Here is a 25766-nt window from a genome sequence, read left to right on the forward strand (position 1 = left end):
AAAGTTCCATAAGGGCATGTAAAGGTAGTTTTTTCTTGATCTTCAGGGTGAATAGGTATTTGGAAGAATCCAGAGTATCCATCTAGATAACAGAAGTAAGAGTGTCTGGCTAGACGCTCCAACATTTGGTCTATAAATGGTAAAGGGAAATGATCCTTCCTAGTTGCTTTATTTAATTTTCTATAATTTATACACATCCGCCATCCTCCTTCTAAATGTTTTGCTACATGTTCGCCTTTATCGTTTTGCACGACTGTGATGCCTCCCTTTTTAGGTACTACATGCACAGGGCTCACCCACTTACTATCCGAGATCTGGTAGATTATACCTGCCTCAAGCAACTTAAGAACTTCCTTCTTAACAACATCACTCATTATAGGGTTTATTCTTCTCTGATGCTCCCTAGAGGGTTTTGAATCTTCTTCTAACGAAATCCGATGCATGCATACGGATGGGCTTATACCTTTCAGGTCAGAGATATTATATCCTAAGGCTGAGGAATATCTTCGTAAAACGTCTAAAAGTTGGTTCGTTTCCTCTTGGCTCAAGGTAGCACTAACTATAACTGGACGGTTCATCTTTTCATCGAGGAACTCATATCTCAGGTTCTTAGGCAGTTCCTTAAGTTCCAAGGTTGGTTTCTTAGGGCATGGCATAGGATCTGGGGAAAGGGATAAACATTCGTAAAGGTTATCATCGATGTAAGGTTCTCTAAAGTCATCATCTTCCTTTATGGGGGTTGATGGTAACTTAATTGTTTTTATAATTTCTTTTTGTTCTAATTCTCTAACACATTCATCAATGATATCTAAGGCATAACACGAGTCTCCCATCACAGGTGCCATAAGAAATTTCGAAAGTATGAATTCTATTTTCTCGTCACCTACCTCAAATGTCAACTTTCCTTTCTTGACATCTATTATGGCTCCTGCAGTCGATAAGAATGGTCTACCTAGAAGGATTGGTATATCATTGTCCTCTTTGATGTCCATGACAACAAAATCAGTAGGGATAAATAGTTGACCTATCCTAACAGGAACATCTTCTAAAATGCCTATCGGATATTTAACAGATCTATCGGCTAACTGAAGTGACATCTTAGTGGGTTGTAATTCTCCTAAGTTTAACCTCTCACAAACTGCTAGAGGCATTAAGCTCACACTAGCTCCTAAGTCTAGAAAATCTTTTTCGATGACATGATTACCCAAGAGACAAGGAATGGAGAAATTTCCAGGATCTTTATCTTTCTTTGCTAATTTGTCCTCGGAAATAGCATTACATTCCAAAGGCTTCGAATCGTCAAGTCTACGTTTGTTGGTAAGGATGTCTTTCAGAAACTTTGCATAAGAAGGTATTTGGGTGATGGCTTCTGTGAAAGGGATTTCTACATGAAGTTTTTCTATAACTTTAATAAATTTTTGATACTGTTTATTGATCTGGGTTTGTTTGAGTCTTTGGGGATATGGTATAGGTGGTTTGTATGGCGGGGGCGGTACGTAAATTTTATCTTTAGGTCCTTCTCCTTTCTCTCGACCTTCCTGGTTTTCAGATTCCTCTGGTTCCTTTACTTTGTTCGGGGGTTTGGTACATTCCTTAGAAGTTTCGGGTTCACTCAATCTTGGGTTTGGTGGCTCATCATAAGCGTTCCCACTTCGTAGGGTAATGGCATTGGCTTGCCCTCTCGGATTTTGTTGAGGTTGTCCAGGGAATTGTCCTCCAGGTGTAGTCTGAGGGGCTTGGTTTAAAGCTACCTGAGAGATCTGGGTTTCAAGCATCTTGGTATGAGTAACTATTTGGTCAACCTTGGTTCCTAACTGAGTAATCAATTCGTTAACATGAATGTTTTGGTTCATGAACTCCTTATTTTGTTGGGTTTGAGCGGTGATAAAATTTTCCATAATTTTCTCAAGGCTCGGCTTTGGTGGTACAGGTTGCATAGGTTGATTTGATCTAGGGGCTTGATAACTAGGTCTCGGAGGTGCATTATTTTGAATAGGGTTATTGTTTTTATAGGAGAAGTTCGGGTGATTCCTCCATCCAGGGTTATAGGTATTTGAATATGGGTTCCCTTGGGTGTAGTTCACTTGCTCGGAGTGGGTTTCGTTTAATAGACTACATTCTGCGGATTGGTGTCCTTGGGTTCCACATATCTCACAATCCGACGAAACTGCGGCTACAGTATTCAGGTTTGTGTACATATGCTCGACCTTAAGGGCTAATGCGTCCATCTTAGCTTGCATCATGTCTATAGAGCTTAGTTCATGCACTCCTCCTTGGGCTTCCTTCTTCTCAACTGTCGCTCGTTCGACTCCCCATGATTGATGGTTTTGAGCCATGTCTTCAATGAGGGCACTAGCTTCAGGATAAGGTTTGTTCATCAGAGCACCGTCTGCGGCAGCGTCGATGGTCATCTTTGTGTTGTAATGAAGTCCATTATAAAAGGTTTGAATGATTAACCAATTTTCTAATCCATGATGTGGGCATGCACGTAACAACTCTTTATATCTCTCCCAAGCTTCGAACAGCGATTCTCCTTGGTTTTGGGTAAATCTAGTTACATGGTTTCTAAGAACGGCGGACTTACTCGGGGGAAAATATCTAGCAAGAAAAACTCTTCTAAGGTTATCCCAAGTCGTAATGGAATTGGGTGGAACGGAATCTAACCATGATAGGGCTTTATCTCTGAGGGAAAAAGGAAATAATCTTAAACGTATTGCATCAGGAGAAGCTCCATTGGTTTTAAAAGTATCTGCTAATTGAAGAAATATTTTTAAATGTTGGTTTGGGTTCTCGGTAGCGAGACCCGCGAATTGTCTATGTTGCACTAGTTGCAACAAGGACGGTTTAAGTTCAAAATTATTGGTTGGGATGGTTGGGTTTACTATACTAGAACTAGGTTCTTCGTTAGATGGTTGAGCGAAGTCCTTAAGAGGTCTTTGGTTTTGATCTTCGGCCATAGCTCTCTTAATTCTATGATAGAATAAACGTGCGCGAGCGTAACGTTCAGGTTCCGCCAGAGGGTATACTAAGCTTAAACTTCCGGTACTGCGAGTTCTTCGCATTGACCGGCGGGAAATAACCTAAGTCTAAACGATACAACAACAGGAAAATGAAATTTGACGAAATTAGTCCCCGGCAACGGCGCCAAAAACTTGATGCGTATGTTTTTCGCAAGTATACGAACGCGTCAGAGTAATATAAAAGATTATCGAATCCACATAGACCAAGTGTCAAGCTATCGTTATCTGTTGTTATGGTGTTTATCAAAGGCAGTCCAAAATAGGTGTTTTTGTAGTGTGCGATGAAAAGTAAAGTATTTAAATAGATTTAATTAATAAAGACAGGGTCGAATGTAATTCACGTAACCAATTAATAATCCAAGTACTTGCTAATAGAACTACTTATGGGTAATGTTTCCTACTTTGAAAAGAACTAATTTAACAGGAACTGTCGCTTTCGCGTATTCAGAACCGAGTTGTACTCCCTAATCAAACCCTCTTATTGTCACTTATAAAAAGGCGCGCATTGCGTTAGAGTAGTAAACCTATTTTTAAGAAATATAGTATCTTGACTAAGTTGAAAAGTATTATAACCTGGATTTCTTAACCAAAAGAGGTTCTTACGAACCAGACTCTAAACTTATAAACGCGTCCGAAAATAGTTTTAAAATCTCTTTTCTTCTTAATGTTAAAAACTCCTAATGAACTAGACAAAGCGCTTTCACTGTTTTTGAAATAGTTAAAAACAATTAAGTTTAAAAAGACGTTGGACGGCTTTCGATCTTACCCAACGGAATTGAAGTGCGGGAAAACTTAAGTTGAAAGTTAAAATAGCCCTTAAGTGTTTCTACGAACAATTGTACGGATTATTGGTTTAATTACGATCCTTACATTCTAACCTTTTAGATTTAGTTAGACATGGTAAAGTAAAAGTGCATTAAAGTAAATAAAAGTAGTGCGAGTGCGTAAAGTAAATAAAAGTAAAGCGGGTGCGAGAAATAAATAATTTAAAGAGAGTGCGAGAAATAAATAATTTAAAGTGAGTGCGGGAAATAAGTAAAGTAAAGGCGAGTGCGGGAAATAAATAAAGTAAAGGCGAGTGCGGGAAATAAATAAAGTAAAGGCGTATGCGGGAAATAAATAAAGTAAAGGCGAGTGCGGGAAATAAATAAAGTAAAGGCGAATAATAAAAACCTACTCCAATCGGAGGTCTGAGTAAATTGAAATGCGGAAATGAAAATGGCGGCAGGATTAACTTCCTTCCAAAGTGCTCCAAACTCGATTACAGACTCTATCACAGACTTGATCACACGATTGTGGTAACACTCTAATGCGAAGCGATTACCACTATAAAATACTGAATATATGCCTAAGTGAAACAAAGTTGCTTCTGAGTTTTCCTCTGCTCTAAGTTTGGATGATTGTAAAACTGAATTCGCGTTTCTATTTATAAGCAAATAAAAAAAATGGAATTGACTTGGATGCCCTTCAACTTGAAAATAGAGGAAACCGTTTCCTTCTTGTGGCGCCCGCCACAAGGCTATGGCGCCCGCCACAAGCACAAAGTGGGGCGCCTTAGTGGATGTAGTGGGGAAACGTGGGAGTTGAGGAAGTTGGACTTGGACACGTCATGGATTGGTCTGTGGCGCCCGCCATGGGGTAGGCCATAAGCACAAAATGCTGAATTTTAGGGTTTTTAGCCCTTTTTCACTCCTTTTCTCGATCGGGGCTCCGATTAAAGTAAAAACCTGAAAACAAAGGAAAACACAGTAATAACATAACAAAATGACAATAAAACAACTAGAATGCATGTGAAATCGGAGTCGAAAATACGTAAATTTTAGTGTTATCACACAACTTTATCGGATGCATAAGGGACAAGGCTCGCCAACCGTATAACCAACGGTGATACTGATCTATTGACATTATTGTTGTTGCTCATATCAAACTGAATAACTACCCGCTCAGGGGTCTTGAATACTGGCACAATCATATTCACATAATCTCCCAAATGACGGGACTGGAAAATATGAATAAGCCCTTCATCCATCAGCCTCTGAATATCCCTCTTGACAATAACACATCCACAAGGGTTCACACTGCAGATTACACAACCATCATAGTCATGCTCATATTCACTGGCCAAACAGATGTCTTTATGAATTTCCACCAAAGATTGTCTGATATGGCGAACATCATAAACCTTGAACTCACCAGGACAACCATCTACCATGTTAACATAAGCGTTACCATGAGAAGGAAACAAATTGGCTTTCACATTCAGAGCTTTATCCTTAAAGGAAACCGTACCACTCTTTAAAAGCTTATGAACTTCATACTTTAAAGGCTAACAGTTCTCTATATCATAGCCAGGGGCTCCCTGGTGAAAAGCACAGTGTAAATCAGATTTGAACCACCATGGAAGTGGCTCAGGAATTTGCGGAGGACTTCTTGGTTGGATTATATTTTTGAGGACCAATGATGGGTACAATTATGCATAAGTTATAGGAATAGGGTCAAAGGACACCTTCTTCCTATCAAAGCTTTGTTGATGATTATTGTTGTTGTTGTAGTTAGTTCTTTGTTGCGGTTGATGTTGATGTTGTTGTTGCTGAATCGGAACTGATTAATTATTGTTGTTAGAAAAAATCGGAATTACTGAGGAAACTTGATGTTGATGTTAACGTGGTTGAGAACTCTTTCTGACATGAGGCCTCCTCTGCCTCTCCACTGATACTAAATTAGTTTCTCCTTCCTTCTTCTTGGAGAAACTCCCACCATATTTCTTGCTGGATTATGCTTCTTCTTTAGACAAATGTCCTTCACGGACTCCTTCTTCTAGCCTCATCCTCATATTTACCATTTCGGTAAAATCATTAGGGGCACTCGCAATCATACACTTGTAATAAAACGAACTCAGTGTCTTCAAGAAGATCTTCGTCATTTCTTTCTCTTCAAGATGTGGACTTATCTGGCCAGCAAGGTCTCTCCATCTCTGAGCATACTCTTTAAATGTCTCCTTATCTTTCTGAGACATAGACATCAGGTGGCCTCTATCAGGTGCCATATCCACATTGTACTTGTACTACTTGACAAAGGTCTCGCCTAAGTCGTTGAAAGTACGAATGCTTGTACTGTCGAAACCCATATACCATCTCAAAGCAGCTCCAATCAAACTGTCTTGGAAATAGTGAATCAACAACTGATCATTATCAGTCTGAGTAGACATTTTTCTGGCGTACATCACAATATGGCTTAGCGGGCAAGTATTCCCTTTGTACTTTTCAAAGTCTTGGACCTTGAATTTAACCAGGATCTTAACATTGGGGACCAAGTAGAGTTCAGTAGCACTCTTCCCAAACAAATATTTCCCTCTCAAAGTCTTCAACTCTTTACACAACTTGAGGAATTGATATTTCATCTCATCCATTGATGACACTGAAATTCACCGTATTTTCGACTCTGATTTCGCATGCATTTTAGTTGTTTTATTGTTATTTTGTTTTGTTATAACTATGTTTTTCTTTGTTTTCAGGTTTTCAGTCTAATCAGAGCCCCGATCGAGAAAAGGAGTGAAAATGAGCTAAAAAGCCTAAAAATCAGCATTTTGCACTTGTGGCTCCCACTAGGGTTGGCGCCATGGGTCCAGCCATGACGTGTCATAGTTCAACTTCTCCTCAACTTCCATATCTCCCACTATCTCCACTTGGGTGCCACAATTTACTCTTATGGCCGGGGCCATGATGTGGTGGCGGGCGCCACAAGAACAAATATGTCTACCTCCCAAATTCAAACTTAGTGGCATCCTTGTCATTTCCATTATTTTCCTTGCCTATAAATAGAGTCTTGATTTCAATTGTTTCATCATCCAAACTTAGTTATAACTAGGCATATATCAGTATTATAAAAGTGGTAATCGCTTCACATCGGAGTGTTGCCACACTGTGTAATCGAGTCTGTAATCGAGTTTGGAGCACTTTGGAAGGAAGTTAATCCTGCCGCCATTTTCATTTCTGTTACGCACTTTATTCGACCCTCCGATTGGAGCAGTTTTTATTGCTTTACCTTTGTCTACTTTATTTTCCGCACTGCACAACTTTGTTTATTTCTCGCATTCGCACTACTTTTATTTATTTCCCGCACTCGCATTACTTTGTTTATTTCTCGCACTCGCACTACTTTTATTAATTCTCGCACTCGCACTAATTTTATTTATTTCCCGCACTCGCACTACTTTATTTATTTTCCGCACTCGCACTACTTTATTTACTTTCCGCACTCGCACTACTTTTATTTAAATTAAAATGCACCTTTACTTTACCATGTCTAGCTAAACCTATAAAGGCTAGAATGTAAGGATCGTAATTGAACTGATAATCCGTACAATTGTTCGTAGAATCACTTAAGGGCTATTTTGACTTTTAACTTAAGTTTTCCCGCACTTAATTTTCGTTGGGTAAGATCGAAATCCGTCCAACGTCCTTTTAAACTTAGTTGTTTTTAACTATTTCAAATACAGCGAAAGCGCTTTGTTTAGTTCATTAGGAGTTTTTAACTTAAAAAGAAAAGTGATTTTAAAACTATTTTCGGACGCGTTTATAAGTTTAGAGTCTGGTTCGTGAGAACCTCTTTTGGTTAAGAAATCCAGGTCAAAATACTTTTCAACTTAGTCAAGATACTATATTTCTTAAAAATAGGTTTACTACTCTAATGCAATGCGCGCCTTTTTATAAGTGACAATAAGAGGGTTTGATTAGGGAGTACAACTCGGTTCTGAATACGTGAAAGCGACAGTTCCCGTTAAATTGGTTCTTTTCGAAGTAAGAAACACTGCCCGTAAGTAATTCTATTAGCAAGTACTTGGATTATCAATTGATTATGTGAATTACATTCGAACCAGTCTTTATTAATTAAATTTTATTTAATACTTTATTTTTCATTGTGCACTCTTAAAAACCCTATTTCGATTACCTTAGATAAACACCGTAACAATAGATAACGATAGATTGACACTTGGTCTCTGTGGATTCGACAATCTTTTATATTACTCTGACGTGTTCATATACTTGCGAAAAGCACGCATCAAGTTTTTGGCGCCGTTGCCGGGGATCAATTTCGTCAAATTTCGTACTTTGTTGTTATATCGTTTAGACTTAGGTTGTTACTTACCGGTCAGTGCGAAAAACTCGCAGCGCAGGAAGCTTAGTATTTGCTCTGGCGGAACCTGAACGTTACGCTCGCGCACGTTTATTTTTCCATAGAATTAGGAGAGTTGTGGCCGAAGATCAAAACCAAAGACCTCTTAAGGTTTTCGCCCAACCATCCAATGAAGAACCTAGTTCTAGTACAGTAAACCCAACCATCCCAGCTAATAATTTCAAACTTAAACCCTCCCTGTTGTAACTAGTGCAACAGAGACAATTCGCAGGTCTTGCTACTGAGAACCCAAACCAACATTTAAAAATCTTTCTCCAATTAGCAGACACTTTTAAAACCAATGGAGCTTCTCCTGAGGCAATTCGTTTAAGATTATTTCCTTTCTCCCTCAGAGATAAAGCCCTATCATGGTTAGATTCCCTTCCATCCAATTCCATAACAACTTGGGACAACCTTAGAAAAGTATTCCTTTCTAGATACTTTCCCCCAAGTAAGACCGCCGTTCTTCGAAACCATATAACCAGATTTACCCAGAACCAAGGGGAATCGATGTTCGAAGCTTGGGAGAGATATAAAGAGATGTTAAGAGCATGCCCATGTCATGGTCTAGAAAATTGGTTAATCATTCAGACCTTCTATAATGGGCTTCACTATAACACTAAGATTACCATCGACGCTGCCGCAGGCGACGCACTGATGAACAAACCTTATCCTGAAGCTAGTGCCCTCATTGAAGATATGGCTCAAAACCATCAATCATGGGGAGTTGAACGAGCGACAATTGAGAAGAAGGAAGACCAAGGAGGAGTACATGAGTTAAGCTCTATAGACATGATGCAAGCTAAAATGGACGCATTATCCCTCAAGGTTTAGCATATGTGTACGAACCCGAATACTGCAGCTGCAGTTTCGTCGGATTGTGAGATATGTGGAACCAAAGGACACCAATCTGCAGAATGCAGTCTCTTAAACGAAACCAACTCTGAGCAAGTGAACTACACCCAAGGGAACCCATATTCGAATACCTATAACCCTGGATGGAGGAATCACCCGAACTTCTCCTATAAGAACAATAACCCTATCCAAAATACTACACCTCCGAGACAACCAGGTTACCAAGCCCCAAGACCAAATCAACCTATGCAACATGTCCCACCAAAACCGAGCCTTGAGAAAATTATGGAAAATTTTATCACTGCTCAAACCCAACAAAACAAAGAGTTCATGAACCAGAACATTCACGTTAACGAACTGATTACCCAGTTAGGAACCAAGGTTGACCAAATAGTTACTCATACTAAGATGCTTGAAACCCAGATCTCTCTGGTAGCCTTAAATTAAGCCCCCCAGACTACACCTGGAGGATAGTTCCCTGGACAACCTCAACAGAATCCGAGAGGACAAGCCAATGCCATTACCCTACGAAGTGGGAACGCTTATGATGAGCCACCAAACCCAAGATTGAGTGAACCCAAAACTTCTAAGGAATATACCGAACCCACGGACGAAGTAAAGGAACCAGAGGAATCTAAAAAACAGGAAGGTCAAGAAAAAGGAGAAGAACCTAAAGACAAAACTTATGTACCACCCCCACCATACAAACCACCAATACCATATCTACAAAGACTCAAACAGACCCAGATCAATAACCAGTATCAGAAATTCATTAAGGTTATAGAAAAACTTCACGTAGAAATCCCTTTCACAGAAGCCATCACCCAAATACCTTCTTATGCAAAGTTTCTCAAAGACATCCTTACCAACAAACGTAGACTCGACGATCCGAAGCCCTTGGAATGCAATTCTATTTTCGAGAATAAGTTAGCCAAAAAAGATAAAGATCCTGGAAATTTCTCTATTACTTATCTTTTGGGAAGTCATGTCATCGAAAAAGCTTTTCTAGACTTAGGAGCTAGTGTGAGCTTAATGCCTTTAGCAGTTTGTGAGAGGTTAAACTTAGGAGAATTACAACCTACTAAGATGTCACTTCAATTAGCCGATAGATCTGTTAAGTATCTGATAGGCATATTAAAAGATGTCCCTGTTAGGATAGGTCGGTTACTTATCCCTACTGATTTTGTTGTCATGGATATCAAAGAGGATAATGATATGCTAATCCTTCTAGGTAGACCGTTCTTATCAACTGCAGGAGCCATAATAGATGTCAAGAGTGGAAAGTTGACCTTTGAGGTAGGTGACGAGAAGATAGAATTTATACTTTCAAAATTTCTTATGGCACCTGTGATGGGAGACACATGTTATGCCATAGATATCATTGATGAGCGCGTTAGGGAAATCAATGAGATAGCAAATCAAGACAATTGGCTGAATCCTGTGAAATGTTTTCATGGAAGTTCACTGATTTCTTCTTTTTATAAAGTCAATCGACTTCGATTCTTGAATAATCAATATAACTTCTCTTTCGATTGTAACAAAAGATTCTCTTTTTATGGGGAAAGGTCCTGTAATTATGATTTTCTGTATGAACAATTCCTCAATGTCTTGTTCAGTGGAAAGAAAATATTTTCTTTGTGCGGCGGAAAAAAAAAACATGCTTTTTTGGACAGAGATATTATTTCACCAAGCGAGTTAGAGGTCTCTAACATATTGATAGCAAATACTTTTCCGCAAAGTGGTGATGACGGATATGAGTTGTACAAATCTTTCCATTTTCCAACTCGCGTTCCTAGAGCTATTTACTCGATCGCGGACATTTCTGGAACACCTCTAACAGAGGAAGAAATAGTGAATTTTGAAAGAACTTCTTGTCAACCTCTTTCCGCTATTAATCTCTATGATCCAAAATGGAAGAAGTTGCATAAATATTTGAATTTCGATTCAAACATCGATTTGCTTGACACTGATTTGCGTGACACTCTATATACTCTATACTCTGATAAAATTTTACCATCCGAAAAGAGAAAAAAACCTCTAAAAAAATTCTTTAAAAAAGGGCAGATGTATAGAAACTTTCAAAGAAAGAGTAGTTTTTCAATTTTTCTATCCAAATTGAAGCGATTGTACCCGTATATAATACCTTTGCTCCTTACCTGGACAGGGCAACAAACTCTACTTTTACCATTTATAGAGACTTTTTGGGATCTAGTTGTAATACTAAGGAAGAGTCCTAAATGGAAAAAATTTGTATCTATTTTTTCTCCTAGTAATTTTTTACATGGAGCCAAGGCAATTCTTCGGGAAATTGCACAACGGAACCGTATAAGTGAGATTTCGAGTAAGTGTTTACATAATTTTGTTGTAGACGTGTACGAAGATCTTTTTCACACAAATAATGAGTCACCATTCCATCTGAGATCACTAAATATTGAGGAGTTCCTGTTTTCAATCCTTTTACTTCTTATTACTGGATATTTAGTTTATGCACATCTTGTCTGTGTTTCTGGATTCTCTAACGAGTTACAGACAGAGTTCGAACAGGTCAAATCTTTGATGATTCCATCCTACATCATTGAATTGCGAAAACTTCTGGATAGGTATCTTACATCAGAACAAAATTCTTTCTGGTTAAAGTCTATTTTTGAAGTTGCTCTAGAACAATTCGGAAATTTTCTAGAAGAAAGAGGAGGTTCGCCTTCTGGCGGAAACATCCCAAGGGGTAAAGGTTTTAATCTCATGGATCTCAGAAGTATTATACCAAATCCCATCAATCGAATCACGTTTTTGAAAAATACGAGACATTTAAGTCATACAAGTAAAGAAATCTATTCATTGATAAAGAAAAGAAAAAGGATGAATAGTGGTGATTGGATTAATGATAAAATAGAATCCTGGATCTCGAATAGTGAGTTGATTGCTGATAAAGAACGAGAATTCTTACTTCAGTTCTCTACCTTAACGACAGAAAAAAGGATGGATCAAATTTTAGTGAGTCTGACTAATAGTGATGAGTTATCAAAGAATAACTCTGGTTATCAAATGATTGAGCAACCGGGAACAATATACTTAAAATATTTAATTGACATTCATCAAAAGGATCTAATGAATTATGAGTTCAATCCATCCTGCTTAGCAGAAAGACGGGTATTCCTCGCTCATTATCAGACAATCACTTATTCAGAAATCCCGTGTGGGCCTAGTTGTTTGGATTTCCCATCTCATGGGAAACCCTTTTCGCTATGCTTAGCCCTATCCCCTGCTGAGGGTATTTTAGTGATAGGTTCACTAGCAACTGGACAATCCTATTTGCTCAAATCTCTAGCGACAACCTCCTATGTTCCTTTCATTACAGTATTTGTAAACAAGGGCCTGGAGAACTTTCCTAAGGGTTTTGATACAGATTATAATGAGGAGGATCTTTTTTATGAAAGAGAGGGTACCATTTACAGTCTTTTACCTGATACCGAGGGTAGTTGTTATAATCCCCATAATTATGAAAGGGATGATAGTGACGATTTCGACCATAAACTTGATAGGCGATTGAAGTTTCTAAGTATGAAGGATCCGATATCTAGCGATATCATACCGGAAGACGAACTAGACCGGTTTTATTTAAGACTTCAATTCGAATTAGTAAAAGCAATGTCTCCTTGCATAATTTGGATTCCAAACATTCATGATCTCGATAGGAATGAGTCGGATGACTTATCGCTGGGTATATTAGTGAACTCTCTTTCCAGAGATTCTGAAAAAGGTTCTACTAGCAATAATCTTGTTATTGCTTCTACTCATGTTCCAAAAAAAGTGGACCCTTCTTTAATAGCGCCGAATAAATTAAACAAATGCATTAAGATACGAAGGCTTCTTATTCCACAACAAAAAAGCACTTTTTTACTCTTTCATATACTAGGGAATTTCACTTGGAAAAGCAAATATTCAATACTAATCGATTGGGGTCTCTAACTCTGGGTTCTAATGTACCAGATCTTGTAGCACTTACTAACGAGGCGCTATCAATTAGTATTATACAAAAGAAATCTATTATAGACACTAATATAATTAGATCTGCTCTTCATAGACAAACTTGGGATTTTAGATCTCAGATAATAGAGATTCAGGATCATGGGATCCTTGTTTATCAGCTAGGAAGGGTTGTTTCACAAAATCTACTTCTAAGTAATTGCTCTATAGATCCTATATCTATCTATATGAAGAAGACATCGTGTCAGGAGGGGGATTCTTATTTGTACAAATGGTACGTCGAACTTGGAACAAGCATGAAGAAATTAACTATACTTCTTTATCTTTTGAGTTGTTCTGCCGGATCGGTCGCTCAAGACTTTTTGTCTCTACCCGGACTTAATGAAAACAATGATGGGATCACTTCTTATAGACTCCTTGAGAATGATTCTAATCTAGTTCATGGGCTATTAGAAATAGAAGGTGCTCTGTTGGGACCCTCCGAGACAGGAAGTCGGTTGGATAATGATGGAGTGCCATTGCTTCTTCGGTCCGAACCAAGAAATCCCTTAAATATGATTCAAAATGGGTTTTCTTCTATCGTTGATCATAGATTTCTCTATGAAATCTATGAATCGGGGTTCGAAGAAGGGGAAGGAGTCCTCGACACGCAACCGCTAGAGGAGGATTTATTCAATTCCATACTTTGGGCTCCTAGACTGTGGCGCCCTTGGGGCTTTCTCTTTGACGAAGGGTCCAATGAATTGAGATTTGCCTATTGGGAAGGGTCATTTCAGGACAAAGATGATAATGATTCGGAGGTCTTGCAGGATGGAACCATGCAGGACCAGACACGAGTGAGATCTTCCAACGAACAAGGGTTTTTTCAAATAAGCCAATTCATTTGGAACCCCCCAGATCCACTCTTTTTGCTATTCCAACAGGATCCTGCGTTTTCACATCAAGAATTTTCTCCAGATGAAGAGATGTCAAGGATACTTTTGACTTCCCAAACCAAGAAAAAGGATTGGAAATATCTAAATGAAAGATGGTTTACGAAGAATATGCGAGAACAGAATTTGAAATTCTTGAGTAATCAGGAGAGATGGTTTAGAACCAATAGTTCAGTATCAAATGAATTTTTTCGTTCTAATACTCTATACGAAAGTTATCAATATTTATCAAATTTGTTCCTATCTAACGGAACCCTATTGGCTCAACTTACAAAGACATTGTTGAGCAAAAAATGGCTTTTCCCAGACGAGATGATTATTACTATCTGTTCCAATAACGAACGATTGGTTTCACTGAATAATGAAATAAAATAGATACTTTCTTTCTCGTCGTCTCAAGTTGATATTAGGGGATCTTCTCAATTGAAAGATCCCCTAATATCGATAATCCATATTGCGGTTGACCGAGCCTACTTGTTTTGAAGCAAATAAAGAGATCCACGGGGTTACTTTTCCTATTCCGATATTCATGACCAATAAGTACAGAATTTTATTTCTTTTCGGATAGGTCCTGAAAGGAGAAAGAAGGTTGGCATGCCAACAGGCGTCTATTATGGAATTCACCCGACCCGAGAGTACAGTACCGATTTTTTTGAATGTCGAGTGCTAAAGTCATTGAATGCGTAAGTCACCAATCTCCTAAATCGAATATAGAATCTACTTTATCCGTTGGTTTACGGGGGTTGCAGGCTATAGATATTCCATAATCTATTCTATCTATATTATATAGATTTCTACTTTTATTGATCACTCCTACTAGATATCAAACACAGCTTTGTACTATACAAATCGAATTGATATGATATATAAAGTATAAAGTACAATAAAAAGAAAAATGTGGATATAGTTGAATGGTATAATTTCTCTTTGCCAAGGAGAAGACGCGGGTTCAATTCCCGCTATCCGCCGTTACTTCTGTATTGAATAGTATATTTCAATATATTTTTTTTAATATAAAAAAGTGAATTCCATTTTTTATCAAAAATGGTGCGGAGACGGGATTTGAACCCGTAACCTCAAGGTTATGAGCCTTGCGAGCTATCAAGTTGCTCTACTCCGCGATAAATTGAATGTGCCCCTCCATCATATGGGTACAAATAGAATAAACCATTTATACGGAATGGTCAAGGGACCGTACTATGATTGCAGATTATCCATCAAAAAGAATAAAAAAATGAAGAGAATTGTTTATTCTTACCAACTCGATCTTGTTGCACCGGGCAACAAACATTGGTGAACCATTTCTCGAACTGCGTGTCGAGATAATCCAAAGTGTCGATAATTACCCCGTGGTCTTCCGGTCGCAAAACAACGTCGATGAAGACGTGTAGGTGCACTATTACGCGGTAGTGCTTCTAACTTTCCCTGAATTTCCCAACTCTCACTTAACGGCCGAGCTTTGCTCATTTCTTTTGTTGGATATCGTCGAATCAAATAAAAAATTTCTTCCAATTTTTTCCTCTTCTTCTCCCTGGTAATCAAACTTTTCTTTGCCATGATGATTCATTTCTTATTACTATCCATAATTTTTTCCTATTCTTATTCCTCGAAATCAAACTTTTCTTTGCCATGATGATTGATTTCCTATTACTATCAATGCTAGAAGTCGGATCCTAGATGTAGAAATAGAAGAATTCTTCATACAAAGAGATTAAATTTTTGCAGACACAATAACGAATCAAATTAACCAAATTTACCTGATGTAGAGGCAATCAAGAAAGCTGCATAAGTAAATATATAACCTACCGAAAAGTGGACTAATCCAACCAATCTTGCTTGGACAATCGAAAGAGCCACAGGTTTATCTCTCCATCGAATCAAATTCGCCAAAGGTGTGCGTTCATGAGCCCATGCTAAAGTTTCAATCAATTCCTGCCAATATCCGCGCCATGAGATTAAGAACATAAATCCAGTAGCCCAAACAAGATGTCCAAATAAGAACATCCACGCCCAGACTGATAAACTATTCATACCAAAGGGGTTATACCCATTGATAAGTTGTGAAGAATTTAACCATAGATAATCTCTTAACCATCCCATCAAATAGGTTGAAGATTCATTAAATTGTGAAACATTACCCTGCCATAATGTAATGTGCTTCCAATGCCAATAAAAAGTAACCCATCCAATGGTATTTAACATCCAGAAAACTGCCAAATAAAATGCGTCCCAAGCAGAAATATCACAAGTACCACCTCGTCCCGGACCATCGCAAGGAAAACTATAACCAAAATCCTTTTTATCCGGCATTAACTTGGAACCACGTGCATCTAAAGCACCTTTTACTAAGATCAATGTAGTTGTATGTAAACCAGGAGCAATAGCATGATGAACCAAGAAGTCTCCAGGCCCTATTGTTAAGAATAGAGAATTACTATTCTCATTAATAGCATTTAACCAACCCGGCAACCATATGCTTCGCCCCGCATTCAGCGCCGGACTATTCGTTGAAGATAAAAGTACATCGAAACCATATGAAGTTTTACCATGAGCAGATTGTATCCATTGGGCAAATATAGGTTCGATCAAGATTTGTTTCTCTGGAGTGCCAAAAGCAAGCATGACATCATTATGGACATAAAGTCCCAAAGTATGGAACCCCAGAAATAGGCTGGCCCAACTTAAATGGGATATGATAGCTTCTTTGTGCTCTAACATTCTTGCCAATACATTATCCGCGTTCTGTTCGGGATTGTAATCTCGAATAAAAAAGATAGCTCCATGAGCAAAAGCCCCTGTCATAATAAATCCTGCAATGTATTGATGATGAGTATATAACGCAGCTTGAGTAGTAAAGTCTTGTGCTATAAACGCATAAGCAGGTAACGAATACATGTGTTGAGCTACCAAAGAAGTAATGACCCCTAACGAGGCTAGAGCAAGGCCTAATTGAAAATGAATTGAATTATTGATTGTGTCATAAAGACCCTTATGTCCACGCCCCAATCTACCCCCCAGAGGAATATGTGCTTCTAAAATATATTTTATACTGTGCCCAATACCGAAATTAGTTCTATACATATGACCACCAATGAGAAAAAGAATTGCAATAGCTAAATGATGATGGGCCATATCGGTAAGCCATAAACTTTGCGTTTGAGGATGGAATCCCCCGAGAAGTGTTAGAATGGCAGTTCCCGCGCCTTGCGAAGTACTAAATAAATGATTACTAGAATCGGGGTTTTGAGCATAAAGATTCCACTGACCTGTAAAAAGTGGCCCTAATCCTTGAGGGTGAGGCAATACACTTAAGAAATTATTCCATCGAACATATTCTCCTCTGGATCCTGGAATAGCCACATGGACTAAATGCCCTGCCCAAGCTAAGGAACTGACTCCAAATAGTCCTGACAAATGATGATTGAGGCGGGATTCGGCATTTTTAAACCAGGAAACGCTCGGTTTCCATTTCGGTTGTAGGTGTAACCAGCCCGCTAATAAGGATATGAAAGAAAGAAATAATAGAAAAATAGCTCCAGTATAAAGATCCTCATTAGTACGTAAACCAATTGTATACCACCACTGATAAACACCGGAATAGGCAATATTCACTGGGCCAAGAGCACCCCCTCGAGTAAAAGCTTCTACAGCCGGTTGACCAAAATGGGGATCCCAAATTATGCATAATTGAATCCCTAATCTTTCGTTCATGGGGTTTTTCCATTTTTCATATGGTTCCTTTTTTTAAAAAGGATAAAAACCTTTTAAGTACAATAATTGCACCAAGTGTTATTTTTACCCAAGGCTTTGCGACTTCGGGTCTTTTAACCAAAATGCATCAATCCGTAATATTAGTACCCGCTCTACAATCCCATTGGCTAATGATGCACGTAAGTATGATGATATTGGGCTATGCAACTCTTTTATGTGGATCATTATTATCGGTGGCTATTTTAGTCATTACGTTTCAAGAAGTCATCCAAATTCTTTCTTTTAGAAAGAATTTGGATTCTTTAAAAAAAAGTTGATTTTGTTGAAATCAAATACATGAATAGGAATGAAAGAAACAATGTTTTACGAAGAATTTCTTTTTCATCTTCTAGTTCTAGAAATTATTACAGGTGTCAATTTATTCAACAATTGGATCGTTGGGGTTATCGTATTATTAGTCTGGGTTTTCTCTTTTTAACGGTAGGTATTCTTTCAGGAGCAGTATGGGCTAACGAGGCATGGGGTTCCTATTGGAATTGGGATCCAAAGGAAACTTGGGCCTTTATTACTTGGACCATATTCGTAATTTATTTACATACTAGAAAAAAGAAAAAATTAGAAGGTATAAATTCTTCAATAGTGGCCTCGATAGGATTTCTTATAATTTGGATATGTTATTTTGGGATCAATCTATTAGGAATAGGACTACATAGTTATGGTTCATTTACATCTAATTGACTAAAAGAACCTGAGAAAGCAAAATATGGAAAGCATATATACTTTCCATAAATCGTCGAGAACCCTTTCAATCAAGTAATGTAATGATTCAAGGGGTTCTCACAAACAATAAACATATTCAATTATAATTTCAATTTTTTAAGTGAATATAAAATCTAACGGAAAATATTTTTTTTATCTTTTTGATTCATTTATTCACAAAAATCATCGTTAATGATATAAAAATAGAATAGTTAATGATATAAACTTCAATAATTCATCATTTCTAAATTTAGTAGTATTATTGAGACGAAGTTCTGACCATGTGTCCGAGAAACAAGAGCGGTTGGATCTCTATCAATGGAATCTCATCACCCATACATAACAAATTGGTGCGATATATTCAACTTATATTATAATATATGAACAGTAAAAAAGCTAGTATTCTTATTGAGACTAGAACTCATAGGGAAGAAAGAATAAAATAGATTTATGAATGGAATCAAATATGCAGTATTTACAGAAAAAAGTATTCGGTTATGGGGAAAAAATCAATATACTTTTGATGTCGAATCAGGATCAACTAGGACAAAAATCAAACATTGGATGGAACTCTTCTTTGGTGTCAGGGTAATAGCTATGAATAGTCATCGACTCCCAAGAAAGGGTAGAAGAAGAAGAATGCGACCTATTATAGGACATACAATGCATTACAAACGTATGATCATTACGCTTCAACCGTGTTATTCTATAGAAATTAGAACTAATCAAGAATCCAGAGATATATGATAATATTACTTTTGGATATTTCTGAATTGAATCAAAAATGGATATCTGAATTCTCAGAAAAACTTGACAAAGACATTATTATTAGGGTGAATAAGGAAGTAGGGCAAACATATCTTGTAGTATTATTCTGGGATGAAGATTAAATTCATCAACAACGTATGATCATTACGCTTCAACCGTGTTATTCTATTCCACCTCTTAGAAAGAAAAGAACTTTAATAAAAATACACTTAATAACATAACATGGCGATACATTTATCCAAAACTTCTAGCCCGAGCACACGCAATGGAGCCGTAAACAGTCAAGTGAAATCCAATTCACGAAATCGTTTGATTTCTGGACAGCATCATTGTGGTAAAGGGCGTAATGCCAGAGGAATCATTACCGCAGGGCATAGAGGGGGAGGTCATAAGCGTCTATACCGTAAAATTGATTTTAGACGCAATGAAAAAGACATATATGGTAGAATCATAACCATAGAATATGACCCTAATCGAAATGCACACATTTGTCTCATACACTATGGGGATGGTGAGAAAAGATATATTTTACACCCCAAAGGGGCTATAATTGGAGATACCATTGTTTATGGTACAGAAGTTCCTATAAAAATGGGAAATGCCCTACCTTTGAGTGCGGTTTGAACTATTGATTTACGTAATTGGAAGTAACCAATTAGGTTTATGGCGAAACCTAGAAATCGATCACTGATCCAATTGGAGTAGATAGACTTCAACAGAAAACTGAAGAATAACGGCAACAAGTGATTGAGTTCAGTAGTTCCCAATATACAATTATTGACCCTAGAGATATAGTAATATGGAGAAGACAAAATTGTTTCAAGCACCGACAGAACACGAAGCGCTCCTCGTTTTAACTAACGGGAAGACAAGGATTATTCACATTTCATTTGATGGTCAAAGGCAAATTGAAAGCGAAGCAGTGGTAATTCTAAGGATTCCTCCGGGAAAAAATAGAAATGTCTCCTACGTTACCCGTACTAGGTGTAAGTAGCAACGTAATTTCATAGAGTCATTCGGTCTGAATGCTACATGAAGAACATAAGCCAGATGAAGGAACGGAACAGAAAGACCTAGGATGTAGAAGATCATAACATGAGTCATTCATTCGGAAGATTTTGATTCGTCGATTATATATCCACTCATGTGGTATGGTACTTAGTTATGTCATATATAATCTACGAAATAAACGATATATAAGATGCATCTGTATAGATATTATAATCTACATCCAGAAAGCCGTATGCTTTGGAAGAAGCTTGTACAGTTTGGGAAGGGGTTTTGATTGATCAAAAAGAAGAATCTACTTCAACGGATATGCCGTTAGGCACGGCCATACATAACATAGAAATAACACTTGGAAAGGGTGGACAATTAGCTAGAGCAGCGGGTGCTGTAGCGAAACTGATTGCAAAAGAGGGTAAATCAGCAACATTAAAATTACCTTCTGGAGAGGTCCGTTTGATATCAAAAAACTGCTCAGCAACAGTCGGACAAGTAGGGAATGTTGGGGTAAACCAGAAAAGTTTGGGCAGAGCCGGAGCTAAACATTAGCGAGGCAAGCGTCCTGTAGTAAGAGGGGTAGTTATGAACCCTGTAGACCATCCACATGGGGGTGGTGAAGGGAGGGCGCCAATTGGTAGAAAAAAACCCTCAACTCCTTGGGGTTATCCTGCACTTGGAAGAAGAACTAGAAAAAGCAATAAATATAGTGATAATTTGATTCTTCGTCGCCGTAGTAAATAGTCAGTGGAGCGTAGAGAAAATAGAATTTGTTTCTTCGTCTTTACAAAAGAAAAGAGCAATTTACTATGACATTATATGATTTTCTTTTTTTAGAGATTCTATATTTTATTTTAAAAAATTTGAAATATAAAATATAAGAGAAAAAATTCACTTTTTTACAAATTATAAGAGGAATAATTAACAACTATGACACGTTCACGAAAAAAAACCCTTTTGTAGCGAATCGTTTATTAAGAAAAATAAAGAAGCTTAACACAAAAGGAGAAAAGGCAATAATAAAAACTTGGTCCAGAAAATCTACCATTATACCTATAATGATTGGGCATACCATTGCTATCCATAATGGAAAAGAGCATTTACCTGTTTATATAACAGATCGTATGGTAGGCCATAAATTGGGAGAATTTTCACCTACTCTAAACTTCGAAGGATTTGCGAAAAATGATAATAAATCTCGTCGTTAAGATTTCTATTAACCTACCACATTCATTTGAAGTTACAAAATTCATATTCATCATTTTTCAATCGGAGGATGAAAAATGATAATACATATCGTGCTTAAGATTTATATTTACCTACCGTTACCATTCATTGAGTGGCTGATTTGGTGGTTCTCAATCAACAACATGAGTGTTGACCTATATTTCCTTAACATTCATTTGACGCTACAATTAGTATTCATCACTAATGATGATTAATTAAGAAATTTATCAATTTGTGTCGAGTCACAACACAAACAAAGCGTGAATGGTAATTAATATTAATAATATTCAAAAATTGAAAGATCGAACTTATGTTTTATGGAGTTGGGCATCTTATTCTTTTTTTTTCTGAATTGCTTTATTCTGCAGCAGAAAAAGAAAAAAGATATATAAAGATATAGATTAATAAATAAATAAAAAGAGATAGATAAAATAAAAAAGTAGACAAATAAGACGTATCATTTGATATAGAGTGGTGAGGGGTTATGGGACAAAAAATACATCCGCTTGGTTTCAGACTTGGCGCAACTCAAAGTCATGATTCTATTTGGTTTGCACAACCAATAATTTATTCCAAGAATATAAAAGAAGATAAAATGATCCGATATTGTATCGTGCATTATATACTAAACACGATAAATGGATCCTTGGAATTCGATGTCGATATCTCTGGCTATGGAATTGGACGAATAAAGATTCAAAAAAGAATCGATCGAATTAAAGTGATAATCTATATGGGACTTCCAAACTTATTAAAAGAAGAGGTGAAGGCTCAAAGAATCGAAGAATTAAAGACTCATGTACAAAAAAAAGTAAATTGTGTGAACCGAAAAATCAAGCTTGGAATTACAAAAATTGCAAATATTTATAGAGATCCTCATATTCTTGCACAATTTATAGCCCAACTATTACTGAATAGAATTTCGTTTTGTAAAGCAATGCAAAAAGGTATTGAATTAGTTGAACAGGCAGATACAAAAGGAGTTCAAATACAAATTGCGGGACGTATCGACGGAAAAGAAATTGCACGTGTCGAATGGATCAGAGAAGGTAGGGTTCCTCTACAAACCATTCGAGCTAAAATTGATTATTGTTCCTATCCAGTTGTAACTATTTGGGGGGTATTTGGAATCAAAATTTGGATATTTCTAAACAACGACTAATCAACTTTTCCTTATAACGTTCCATCTTTTGATAAAACAAAAAATGATGAATTCTTACTACATTCTTATTCTCAAAGAAGAAAATTTAGAAGATTGAATAAAAAAAATTAATTAATCATTTTAGAATGAAGGAGTTGCTATGCTTAGTGTGTGACTCGTTGGTTTTTTTTTTATAGTGGTTAAATTTCTACAAAAATTCGTAGAATTAATTATTATAAAAAACCTACTCATCGCTTCCCATTATCTGGAGATAAAGAACCGCCTAAAATCTAAAATCAAAATAAGGATGTGGTCATATAATTATAGCAACTGAAATAAAAAAATCAGATTATTAGTTGTAAAGCAATAAGAATATACAGATAAATGAAGGGGTGAAAGAAAGATAGAAAAAGGATATCAATGATATAGAATTCTACTATGTAAAGGTCTATGGGTCATCTCATAAAAAGGTAGTGTAATAAAGCATCAATATTCAAAATTCATCCATATATGGTTGAATATATTCCTAGAATAAACGAATCAAGAGCCACGAATCAAGAAAACTGAGAAGGTTGATTCAACAAAAAAGAATCAAATAAGAAAATGTTAAAAAATAAAAAATTATCTTATTAATATTCAAGAGGCTCCATTGTAGAATTTAGACCTAACCATAAATAGAAAAGCGATGGGAACGACGGAACCTGTGAATACAAAAGATTCTATTAAAATTAGAAATCTTACTTACTGATTCATTAGATGGGATGGCGGAAGGAACTAAGAATTCATTGTTTTTGGAGGAGTTGTGGACTAACTCAACATTACATCTTCAATTTATAATCAGAGAGTCAATATTCGCCCGCGAAAATGTGGATTTTTCGGAATTTAGAAATTTTTGCCAATCCAATATGATAATAATAAAAAAAAGACGAATACGGATTTGTTAGAACCTTAATATCCAAAAATATTAGCTAGTTTAGATACAGATAGCAAAAATGGTCTATAAGAATACATATTTCATTATATATCAAAGCAAGATTCAAAAATTTCTAATAGATCCATAGATTCTATGTCAAAAAATCCCGCGATTATATTCTATTTCATTTTCTATTTTATTAAACATATGTATCTTATTGTATATTATTTTAATTATTATTATTTTTTGATCGGTTCAATATTTTTCAATTGATTTATTTGCGAGGAGCCGTATGAGGTGAAAATCTCATGTACGGTTCTGTAATAGAGATGGAATTGAGAAATAACCATCAACTATAACCCAAAAGAACGAGATTCCGCAAACATCATAGAGGAAGAATGAAAGGAAAAGCCTCTCGCGGTAATAAAATTTGCTTCGGAAAATATGCTCTTCAGGCACTTGAGCCCGCTTGGATCACATCTAGAAAACTAGAAGCGGGTCGACGGGCAATGTCACGAAATGTTCGCCGGGGTGGACAAATATGGGTACGCATATTTCCAGACAAACCTGTTACAGTAAGACCTACCGAAACGCGTATGGGTTCGGGAAAGGATCGCCCGAATATTGGGTAGCTGTCGTTAAACCCGGCAAAATACTTTATGAAATGGGAGGGGTCCCAGAAAATATCGCTAGAAAGGCAATTTCAATAGCGGCATCCAAAATGCCTATACGAACTCAATTCATTCTTTCCAAATAATCATTAGAACGAAAGAGGTCTTTAGTATGAAAAAAGGCAATTCTCCGTTTCTTTTTTTTTTTGAACACATAATATTTTTTTTACTTCAACTTTTTGACTCAAAGATAAGAAAAAAGGATATGATTCAACCTCAAACCTATTTAAATGTAGCCGATAATAGTTGAGCGCGCGAATTGATGTGTATTCGAATCATAGGAGCTAGTAATCGACAGTATGCTTATATTGGTGACATTGTTGTTGCTGTAATCAAAAAAGCAGTGCCAAATTCATCTTTAGAAAGATCTCAAGTCATCAGAGCTGTAATTGTACGTACTTGTAAAGAACTAAAACGTCGTAATGGTATAATAATAAAGTATGATGATAATGCAGCGGTTCTCATTGATAAAGAAGGAAATCCAAAAGGAACTCGAATTTTTTCCGCAATAGCCCGAGAATTGAGACAGTTAAATTTCACGAAAATAGTTTCATTAGCACCCGAAGTATTATAATCAGAGATCATGATATAGATATATTATCTATAACTTGAATGAATAGGAAGGAAATAGATTAGAATAGGAATGAAATATATATTCTATATTCAATATATTCAAAATAAAAATTCGAATTCTATTTGTATAAAAAAAAATAGAATTCGAATTCAATATAAGATTATTTATATAGTTTCGAATAGGTCATTCGTTCATTTTCTTTCTATCTTTTTTTTTAGTTTTAGAATATTCTATATTCTATATTGAGATTGTCGTAATGACAATCAAAATTTCTTAGATGTTTTACAAAGATATCCCTCAGCCTTAGGATATAATATCTCTGATCTGAAAGGTATACGCCCATCTGTATGCATGCATCGGATTTCGCTCGAAGAAGATTCAAAGCCCTCTAGAGAACATCAGAGAAGAATAAACCCTATAATGAGTGATGTTGTTAAAAAATAAGTTCTTAAGTTACTTGAGGCAGGTATAATCTATCAGATCTCGGATAGTAAGTGGGTGATCCCTGTGCATGTAGTACCTAAAAAGGGAGGCATCACAGTAGTACAAAACGATAAAGGCGAACATGTAGCAAAACGGATAGAAGGAGGATGGCGGATGTGCATAGACTACAGAAAGTTAAATAAAGCAACCAGGAAGGATCATTTCCCTTTACCATTTATAGACCAGATGTTGGAGCGTCTAGCCAGACACTCTTACTTCTGCTATCTAGATGGATACTCTGGATTCTTCCAAATACCTATCCACCCCGAAGATCAAGAAAAAACTACCTTTACATGCCCTTATGGAACTTTTTCCTACAGACGAATGCCATTCGAACTATGTAACGCCCCAGCTACTTTCCAACGCTGCATGATGTCAATCTTTGCAGATTACCTAGATAGTATCATGGAAGTATTTATGGATGATTTCTCGGTTTGCGGATTTGATTTCCAAAATTGTCTTGCTAACCTTGAGAAAATCCTGGAGAGATGCGTGGAGGTGAACCTTGTGCTAAACTGGGAAAAGTGTTATTTTATGGTCACCGAAGGGAT

The 25766-nt window shown here is 36.8% G+C and overlaps 2 protein-coding genes, 2 non-coding genes and 2 pseudogenes across 4 annotated transcripts; 4 read left to right on the forward strand and 2 right to left on the reverse strand.

The window, feature by feature from the left end:
* The first annotated feature begins 2466 nt into the window (after window positions 1-2466).
* Window positions 2467-2573, forward strand: LOC127090112 (small nucleolar RNA R71). Its single transcript, XR_007791644.1, has one exon. It is a non-coding gene; the product is annotated as a small nucleolar RNA R71 (small nucleolar RNA).
* Window positions 2574-8657: 6084 nt separating this feature from the next.
* Window positions 8658-8764, reverse strand: LOC127089742 (small nucleolar RNA R71). Its single transcript, XR_007791299.1, has one exon. It is a non-coding gene; the product is annotated as a small nucleolar RNA R71 (small nucleolar RNA).
* A 1624-nt stretch (window positions 8765-10388) lies between these two features.
* On the forward strand, window positions 10389-14795 carry LOC127079700 (protein Ycf2-like; annotated as a pseudogene).
* A 682-nt stretch (window positions 14796-15477) lies between these two features.
* Window positions 15478-17677, reverse strand: LOC127079702 (photosystem I P700 chlorophyll a apoprotein A2). The gene has a single exon (XM_051020081.1). The coding sequence runs from the start codon at window positions 17675-17677 to the stop codon at window positions 15710-15712; it is 1968 nt and encodes a 655-aa protein (XP_050876038.1). The 3' UTR covers window positions 15478-15709.
* LOC127082833 (50S ribosomal protein L2, chloroplastic-like) lies at window positions 17666-21852 on the forward strand (annotated as a pseudogene).
* Window positions 21853-21907: 55 nt separating this feature from the next.
* On the forward strand, window positions 21908-24703 carry LOC127082832 (30S ribosomal protein S3, chloroplastic). The gene has a single exon (XM_051023068.1). It carries the CDS (start codon window positions 21918-21920, stop codon window positions 22593-22595), a length of 678 nt encoding a protein of 225 aa, XP_050879025.1. The 5' UTR covers window positions 21908-21917; the 3' UTR covers window positions 22596-24703.
* The last annotated feature ends 1063 nt before the right edge of the window (window positions 24704-25766 follow it).

Source organism: Lathyrus oleraceus, chromosome 5 (genome assembly GCF_024323335.1).
Source record: "Lathyrus oleraceus cultivar Zhongwan6 chromosome 5, CAAS_Psat_ZW6_1.0, whole genome shotgun sequence".
Taxonomy (NCBI): domain Eukaryota; kingdom Viridiplantae; phylum Streptophyta; class Magnoliopsida; order Fabales; family Fabaceae; genus Lathyrus; species Lathyrus oleraceus.